This window comes from Benincasa hispida, chromosome 12, assembly GCF_027475165.1.
Source record: "Benincasa hispida cultivar pf3 chromosome 12, pf3_genome.v1.1, whole genome shotgun sequence".
Taxonomy (NCBI): Eukaryota; Viridiplantae; Streptophyta; class Magnoliopsida; order Cucurbitales; family Cucurbitaceae; genus Benincasa; species Benincasa hispida.
Window position 1 is genome coordinate 20,661,057 of NC_143489.1, and position 9,778 is coordinate 20,670,834.

The 9,778-nt window shown below is 28.8% G+C and overlaps 1 protein-coding gene and 1 long non-coding RNA gene across 3 annotated transcripts; both read left to right on the plus strand.

Moving 5' to 3' along the window:
* The first annotated feature begins 672 nt into the window (after positions 1–672).
* On the plus strand, positions 673–1,183 carry LOC120068272 (uncharacterized). The gene is made up of 2 exons (XR_005479140.2): positions 673–804; positions 902–1,183. It is a non-coding gene; the product is annotated as an uncharacterized LOC120068272 (long non-coding RNA).
* A 4,429-nt stretch (positions 1,184–5,612) lies between these two features.
* Positions 5,613–9,778, plus strand: LOC120067933 (glycosyl hydrolase 5 family protein-like). Of its 2 annotated transcripts, XM_090307925.1 has the most exons (4): positions 5,613–6,306; positions 6,592–6,638; positions 7,612–8,212; positions 9,286–9,778. In XM_090307925.1, exons 1-4 carry the CDS (start codon positions 5,730–5,732, stop codon positions 9,723–9,725), a joined length of 1,665 nt encoding a protein of 554 aa, XP_090164051.1. In that variant the 5' UTR covers positions 5,613–5,729; the 3' UTR covers positions 9,726–9,778. The 2 variants fall into 2 exon arrangements, with proteins under 2 accessions (XP_090164051.1, XP_038875504.1); XM_039019576.2 differs by lacking the exon at positions 6,592–6,638 and having other exon boundaries at positions 5,633–6,302.

Sequence of the window (9,778 nt, forward strand, 5' to 3'; positions counted from 1 at the left end):
AAACCAAAATAAGCACTTTTTAAATAATTTAGAAACTAAAATAATCCCTTTTTTTTTTTAATTTATAGACCAAATATAACCAGATTCAAAGTTCCTACAATTTAAACGGTTTAAAAATGATATATATCAATGATATTGAATTTTCTTTCGTTTGTTTATTTCTTTTAACTTTTATGACGCTACCTGCAACTTTTTTTTTTTTTTTTACCAGATTTCCCGGTGTTTTCAGCTTTGCAACACTACGAAATGAACGACGTGACAGTGTTGTCGGTTGAGTAGTTGAAGTTGAATTGCATCTTCCTAATAATTGAAATCAAGAAATCAATTTCTTGATTTCAATTATTTATATCCAATTAGTGATTCGTTTTGATCTATTTATTTAAGATTTTAAAGATAAATGAATGTGTGTACAAGAAAATAGTCAACTAATCATCAAAACTAGCAATAAATAAGCCATAGAAATAACTCAAAAAATGTACCATCACATGAATATTCCCAAAATTATTATTGTAGTAGTGGGGTGATATTTTAAATTTAATTGAAACGTTTTTCTAATTAGCCAACCAAATTCCAAGCAATGGACCATTAAACATTTATTATAAATTTGAAAATTGAGCATTATTATATTTATTTGAAAGATACACAAAACCTTCAAGCATTATTCACATATAAACACAAACTAAAGATTTCAATAGAAGAACAAAATGGCTTCCAATAAGAAGTACTTAACAATTTTAGCAATTGTCTTGTATCTTATGCTTTTCCTTTCAACCTTTGGGGTAGCAAGGATTTTGATTCCAAATGGTACATTATTTCCCAAGATTATTATTTTATTTTATTTTATTTTATTTTTTTTGCTAACCAAGATTGATGAGAAGTTTATAAGTTCAAGTTGTTTCAGGAAATAAGAATGCCCTAGAGACCAAGGTTATTGTAGCAGGACGAATTGTACGACGAGATTTAGCACATGGAGGAAATTATGGCCCGGGAATCCAGTGAGATAATATTATGAACTAGTTTTGTTAGTGAATTTCTTTTGTGAAAACTTAAAAGTAGTGTAACGTGGTTATTGATGTTCTATATCGGTTGTGTTTGAACTTTCGCTTTTTAAAGTATCAATGATTTGAAATTAAAAAAAAGGTATAAATATTAGGATGGTTGATTAGCTCTTATTTGAGAAGAATATGTTGTTTTTCTTTTTCTTCTTCTAGTTGAACTAAATATTAAAAAAAAAAAATGTCTAACCCCAAGTGTATAAGCAATTAAATATGGTGTTAATTACCAAGATTGTTATCTTCAGAGCACATTTAGTATGGGTCGAGTCCCCCTCAACTTTATACTCTTTATAATATATATATATAAACCTAACATAATATCAAACCATTAGTTAGTTTAGTGGTAAATTTGTTTTCTAAGCCTCTTTAGACTTAAGGTCAAGCCCAACTCACTCATTACATTTATTTTTATTTTAAATTATATAAAGCCTCTCGTCAACAAAATTTCTGGATCTACCACTAGTTATTTCGATTGGTTTATAGTTCATCTAAGGACTACAAATACTAACATTTATTTTATATTAAGTGCACGAGTCAAGTTTTCATATGGTGGAAGTAAATTACAAATGGCATCCTATTTGATTTTATGTCGAGAAAAATTTGTGATTATAGAATTAATTAAGGGTTCGTTTGGATTTATTTGATAAAAAAGTATTTTTTAAAAGATTTATTTTTATTTAAACACTTATAACAAAAATTATTAAAAATACACTTCAAAAGTTGTTTTGAGTAATTATTAAACATTTTAATTTTTTAAAAATAATTTATTTTTAAAATTAAATACTTGAAAATTTGAAAAACGTGTCATACAGAGTTGATTTCACCAGTTAGATTTTTAATTTACATAAATCAACTTATTCTTATCTAGTTTCATTAAACATGCAATGTCTTTAAATACAATTTCTTTAATGACTGTCTTAAATCAATCAATCTTAGAACCACCTTTCTTCATGCTTTTAAGTTCTAATCTAAATTGCCTCTTGAGCACTAAGATTCAAAAACAACAACTTAGCGCAAAAGATCAAAAGCATTAATTAAGAAATTAAATGTATGTATGAAAATAAAAGCACTACCATACATTCAATTAATCAAACTATAAAAATTAAAGAATTATCTTCAAATAAAGGAAAATGAGCCAACTTATTTATAAATATAGAAAAATTTTATTATTTTTCCGTGATAGATCGTGATAGACATCTATCAATATTAGTGATAGATATTTATTATGATCTATCACGGTCTATCTTATCAATAACATTTTGCTATACTTAGAAATATTTTCAACAATATTACTATTTAAAATAATTATCCAAAATTAAATAGTATAATAATCTCTAAAAGGAAGAGAATTAGCCGGGAACGATGGTCATAAAATAGCTACAATGCCTCATGCTAAAATTCAGCACAAAAGTGCAAAAAATCAGGGAAAGAACAAATGGTTGGACATATGGATCTTTTTTCTTCGTGCAATCTCCACAATCTCAAGCCTTAAAAATTTTCTTTTTAAGTTTAAATGTCATCTCCAAACCCTTAATATTATTCTCAAATTTTTGTTTTCTTTCGAGTCCCAAGCTTTTCCTCCTAAAAAAAGATGCTAGAATGTTGTTATTTGTGATAGGAGTTGAGGTAACATTAAGATGATAGATTGACATCTAGATGCTATCCAAAAATGCACTATTGTGGCACTTCAAACATAAACATGTGTAGCATATTTTACGTGTGCTTCATGCTAGGAGAAAAGCTTCATATCATCGTATTGTTGTTTTTTGTCTCATTTTTTAAAAAAATTTCAACCACATTTCAATGTTGTTGGACAACATCTCATCACTGTACCCTTAAGTGTTCTTTTAATCGATTCGATTGTCTTCAATAATTATTTTACCATTTTCTTAATTTCTATAAAATAAATAAATATATGCATGAAAACACCCAATTAAGCATCAAAACTAACAAAAAAAAAAAAAAGTTTTGGAAATAACACAATGTGTAGGACGAATCGTATCATTCGTATTATTAATATCAAATATGCTATCAAACTTATAAAAAATAATTATATTGTATCATTAATTCAATCCTCTATTTTTTCTTTTGAAAAAAAAAATATTGGGCCATTTGACACATTCTTGGGCTAAAGATGGAGAATGCCTATGAGATAACAATTTGTCAAAGGCTAAGATTTCAATAGGACAATTTTAGATGGCTAAAGTGTGAAATTTGAAGGATTAATAATTTCCCCTATTTATTATGTCATAAAAACCATGACACATCCCCAACACCAATTCTCATTAAAACTTCCTTCCTTAGCAAGCATCATTTACCAACAATTAGGCCACTGTGAAGGAAATTTTATTTCCAATCATTTTGCTGCACCTACAATGAATGAGAACCATGGGTCCATTTGTTGTTTTCTTCTTCTTTCTTTCTGAGTTCAACAAACATATGTAATAAAAAAATTTATATTTTTAACCCGTTCAACTATTACATATTCGTTAACTAATTCAGTCATGCTTATAGTAGTCTAGTTTCATTCTCTTTCATTTAGAGATTTTATACTTTTGTCTTTATGAATATTATCATAGTTAAAAACTTCCTACTCCACTTTCGAAAATTTCTTCTTAGGTATTTTATTGTAACGACTCTCACTTGTGTATGAAAACCAAATAGTGACAGATCACTCTTTTCTCAATTTTAAGAGTGAACTCCTATTGATCCTTTTACATGTTCATGAACTAAAACTATATATCAATCTTTTTTAACATGATCTTTTGGTCAGCTTGTAAGCCTTCAGGTTGCTGTTTGAGTTTTGTATTATTTCAAAATAATAAAAATAAATAACTAATTTAGGTCAGAAATACTATACTTCCACCCGTTGACTTCTTTCGTTTTGTTTTCCTTGAATAAATAAATAAAAAAAAGTGTCAAAGTGAGCTTAGCTCAATAGTATTAGCATGCACTCCAATCCAAGAGATTAGAAGTCCAATTCCTCACCACGTAATTGTTGTACTAAAAAAATAGTTTTGAGTTTTTTTTTTTTTAGTTTTAAAATTTTATTAAGAATTCAAATATATTTTTTAAGAAAATTGAAAATCATAGTAAAGAAATTTGGAGGAACAAGTAATACAAAAACACAAAATCATTGTCAAGTGGAGCCTAATTAATATAATGTTTTTCAATTTAATTATCACTAGAGGTATGGATGCGTGAATTTAAAGATTTAAAATGTATTTAGTCTCTTTGTTTGTCTTAATTCCATGCCTCAATTTAGAACTTAGCTCAATAATATTAACATATATTTTGATCAAAAAAGTTGGAGGTTCAATCTTCCACCCTATAATGGTTGTTCTCAAAAAAAAAAAAAAAAAAAAAAATTGCATGCCTCAATTTTAAATAATATTTCTATTTAAGCTACCCTCTTGTGGTCATTAATGAAATACAACTTATCATGGGCATGCTATATGTTAGTATCTTTTTTGTTTAAATCCTACTTTAGTCTCTGACTTTGAATCTTATTCTATTTTGATTCTTAAATTTTAAAAAATTGTTCGTTTTAATTCCTAAACATTTTTAAAAAATGTCTATTTAGTCCCTATAGAAAAGTGAAGAAGCTTGTAATTTTGGATAACTAAGTTTTAGATATATCGAGCAAAATGAAAGTGAAGTAAAATGCCAACAACCAACATACCAAATATTGAATGAACAAAATTTTGAACTAAAAATGTCTTTTAAATACTCCTGTTTTGCCACCTTATTCAAAATCGAAACTCTAGATTTGTTACCGTAGCTAATTTATTTGATAGCTTAATCATCCAAAAATATAAGTCACCTAGCAATTTTGTTAAACTCTAATATATTATGGATAAAAATAAGCACTTTTTAAAAGTTCAAGGACCAAAGCAAACATTTTAAAAGCTTAGGACCAAAATAAAACAATATTCAAAGTTTAGTGACTAAAACATACATTTTTAAAAGTTTAGGGATCAAACTAGAACATCATTCAAAGTTCAGGGACCAAAATAAGATTTAAACCTATTTTTTTTAGTAGAACATATGTATTAGAGATTTCTAAACCTCTCTGATTGTTGATAATTTGCTTTAACCAATTAAACTATACTCAGTTAGACTATCATCTGCTTAGCAGAAATATAGGAATTGAACAAACATATTACAATAATACTTTGTGATTTGTGTTAATTAATTAACTAATAATTACGAGTAAACAAAAGTATATAATATAAAGTTGAAGGATGAGATTTTGTTATGAGTTTTAGGGCCTTTCCCATCAGAAAACAGCAGCTCCAATATGATTTGTGAAAACAGAGCATCTATTAAGGGTAAAAAAAACATCAAATTCAAAACTCAGTTTGGTGGATCATTAATTGGTGAGAATTACTGCATACTTTCTCATGAATATGCCTCAATACATTTTTTTCCCTTTTTAAACACAACAGTTGTGAAATGTATGTTCATTTAAAAAGGCAAATGAAGCTAAAGATTATTTATGATGATCCTCAATGCAGAAAGAGCCTGTTGAGTTTTTAAATTTCCCAACACAAAGTTGGCCAACCTCCTACATTAATTTCTCTTCTTGCATTATGACACCCAAAAAAAAGGCTTCAAGCACTATAAAAAATGGCTTGGAATAGCCCCATTTCTCCTTTGTAGAAATAAAAACCAATGGGAAACACTACTCAAATCAACTTTGTGTTTTTAGCTTTCATCTCCTTTTTCTCTCTTTCTTATTCTTTTCCTCTCTCAACCAATGGGAGATGGATTGTCGATTCCGCAGGACGTCGAATGAAGCTTATGTGCGTGAATTGGCCTTCTCACACTCAGAGCATGCTAATTGAAGGCCTTGATCGTAGGCCGTTGAAAGATCTTGCTGATGAGGTGGTGCGACTGAGGTTTAATTGTGTGAGACTTACATATGCAACTCACATGTTTACTCGATATGCTAATAGGACAGTTCAAGAGAATTTTGACCTTCTTGATTTGAAGGCGTCCAAGATGGGGTTAGCTTTGCATAATCCGTTCATATTGAACATGACTGTTTTCAATGCTTATGAAGCTGCGGTCGATATACTTGGGACAAGTGGTTTGATGGTTATAGCTGACAATCATATTAGTCAACCAAAATGGTGTTGCTCTCTTGACGACGGAAATGGTTTTTTTGGAGATCGCTATTTCGACCCAGAAGAATGGTTGGAAGGTCTTCGTTTGGTTGCCCGACGATTCTACAACAAATCAAATGTACGTAAGTGTTGTACTTAATTTTGAAATGATTTTTTTCGAAATGTGAGAGTATAACGTAGAGATGCACATTTTATATAAGTAATTACAATTATAGTCCATTTATTAAATAAAAGATCAAATCCATATATTTATTAAAATAACCAAAGTAATCAAGCAAATTATAGTAACTTTTTTTTAGTGGTTATTATTTTAGTAATATTAGGCTATTATTATAATGGTTAAATTACATTTTAAATCCCTTAATACTTTAAAATATTAATTTCAATTTTGTCTCTAATTTTTTCAGAAGTGTCATTTACCTTGAAAGACATGGCAAGTTGGTTACCATCCTCGGTACAACCATTTATTTTAAGGAAAGAGTTCGACAAGTCATATTGGAAAAAAAATACACATAAATGTGGTATATCTTAAAACGGGGGAAAATATCAAGTTTGACATTAAACTTCTCAAAGTTATATCAATTTTTATCCTATACTTTTACTTTCATCAAATTACACCCCAAACTTAAACGATTGTTGCAGTCTTAACCTTAAGCTTTAAAAAGAAAATTCTAATTTTAACCCTTATGCTCCAAAAATCATTATTAAAAAAAATTTGTTTGTGTTCTAGGAAATTGATAAAAATATATGTATGGTATAAAATTAATAGTTTTTTTTTTTTTAAATGATAAATTTGTCATTGAAATTTATAAAATTTTGGTAAAGTTGGTTCATAGTCAATTTGTACATTGGTCAAACTTATTTTTGTGCAAAATATTATTTTATTGAAATTGATGAGTTTAGGCCGAATATTTTAGAACATTTTCACAAAAATTTAGTGGGTGAATTAATGAAAATTGAACCCGTGGTAAAATTGCAACACTTATAAGTTTTTTGGTCTAATTTGATGATATTGAAAGTTTATGGTCTAACCGTTTATAGTCAACATTGATTTTCTCCTATAAAACTATAATATTTGAAAAGTATACCAAAGTCGAGATTATTTCAATTTTGGAATGTCAACCAATAATTTCATTTGCTTTTTAAGCTAATAAAAAAGACTCATCAAAGTAGGATTTTCATTATATCTAACTAAAATCTTGAGGTTTTATTTTTGAAACTAAGCTCAGAATTAAAATATATTTTAAAGAATGTAAAAGATTCACTTCAAAATTGTAAAGAAGCCAACATAATTTTCAAAAATAAAATAATTATCAAATGGAGTCCTAATATCTATAATGAAAATAATTAATAAATAAAATGTCAACACGTAAAATTTTGTCCACCCACTTTAAGAAAATTATTTACTTTACCCTTGTATCAAACAGGTGGTAGCTATGAGCCTACGAAACGAACTCCGAGGCACAAAGTCAAAATCAAAAGATTGGAACAAATACATGACACAAGGAGCAACAACAATCCACACCATAAATCCGAACATCCTCATAATCATTTCAGGTCTAAACTTCGACAACGACCTAAGATGCCAAAGACAAAACCCCTTGCCACTAAACAACCTACATAACAAGCTAGTTTTTGAAGTACACTTATATTCCTTCAGTGGAGAATCCCAATCAAAGTTCATTAATAATCCTCTCAACAAAATATGCTCAAAGATCATCAATGGGTTTGTGGAGAGAGCTGAGTTTGTGATGGAAGGAGCTGAGGCAGTTCCTTTGTTTGTGAGTGAGTTTGGGTTTGATCAAAGGGGAGTTAATGAGGCTGATGATAGGTTTTTGAGTTGCTTTAGGGCTCATCTTGCTAAGAAAGATTTGGATTGGGCATTATGGGCTTGGCAAGGGAGTTATTATTATAGACAGGGCAAGATCGAACCAGAAGAAGTGTTTGGAGTTTTGAACTATAATTGGACGGATGTTAGAAACCCTCATTTTTCTCAAATGTTTCAGCTCTTGCAAACCATGTTACAAGGTATGACTTCGAGTACTGTTTGACGGTTCACCTTTAAAACAAAGATTAAAATTTTATTATTTTGTGTAAATAATTTTCTTTATTTTTCTATTTTTAAAAATTCCCAATTGCTTTTTCAATTTCATTGATTTCTAAAATCTGCCTAGAGTAGCTTTTAGGATAAACTTCCTAAAGAAGCTTCATACCTCTTATAGCTAACTATTAAAATTCCTATTTATCTGTATTCTACAATATTTTTTGTTATTTAGATTTGAAATTTACCGAACACTTATTTACTTAATTTTACATATAATTTGTTTAAAATTTCAGTTACTAATAATTATTTTAAAAGTTTCTTCAATCTCAAATCAATTCCATTTCTTGACAATGAAACTTGATGATAGAAACTTCGCTACATAAATATGGACACGGGACAATCTTAAATTAAAATATGTGCCATTTGTATTAAAAAAAACCTACCATTTATGACAGCCTCTTCTCTACAAGTTGATACTTTTTTCTTTTAGATATTTATGAGTATTTGACCTACTTATGTATATTTTGATTATCTCTGAAACAACTCACTCTATCCTATAAAACATTCATACGATATTAAATCATAGGTTGATTGGCCATCGTAGATCAAACTCATTCTCTCTAATTTTTTTTTTTCTAATTAAATTAAATCACCCATGACTTTTATTGAGCATTAAGTCAATCTTTGATGGTTTACAAATTAATGCATACGTGTAGATTTAGTCGTGTGATTTAACATGATATCCAAACAAAAAAATTTTTTTTTGTTTGAATTGAGATAAAAGTTATTTCTTCCCTGAATCAAATTTATATTAGAAATTAACAACATTAAGCTCAATTTTATGGTTTGAAGGTGGTTGAAATAGAAATTAGGTTAAAGTATTATTCCAATTCCACAAGGATACATTTTGTATAGACCCTTTTATGACAAATTACATCTATAATTTTAAAAATTATTAGTATGAAAATTGAAAACTATATGTATAATAGTCCTTTTTTTCCCCCTTTTTCTTCATTTTTTCCCTTTATTGGTAACTTAAACTTTATGCACATGGCAGATCCAAATTCCAATTCCTCAAACACTTATGTAATGTACCATCCACAAAGTGGGCAATGTGTCCAAGTAAAAGACATGATGGATAAGCAAATTTATCTCAACAACTGTTCCAATGCAAGCCATTGGAGTCATGAAGGAGATGGGACTCCAATAATGTTGGAAGCCACTAATTTTTGTCTAAAAGCCAATGGAAATGGGCTTCCACCATCACTTTCAAGTGATTGTTTTGGTGAGCAAAGTGTTTGGACAGCCATTTCAGACTCTAAGCTTCATTTGGCAACACTAACAAAACAAGGGAATAATGGTTTGTGTTTAGAGAAAGAGAGCTCAAATTCAACTAGGATTGTGATGGGGAGTTGTGTTTGTGTTGGTAATGATTCTAATTGTTTGCAAGATACTCAAGCTCAATGGTTTGAACTTGTTGTTACAAATACTTGGTAATTTTTTACATGGAGAGAAAATGATGAAATAAGAAAGAAATCATTTAGACTCAA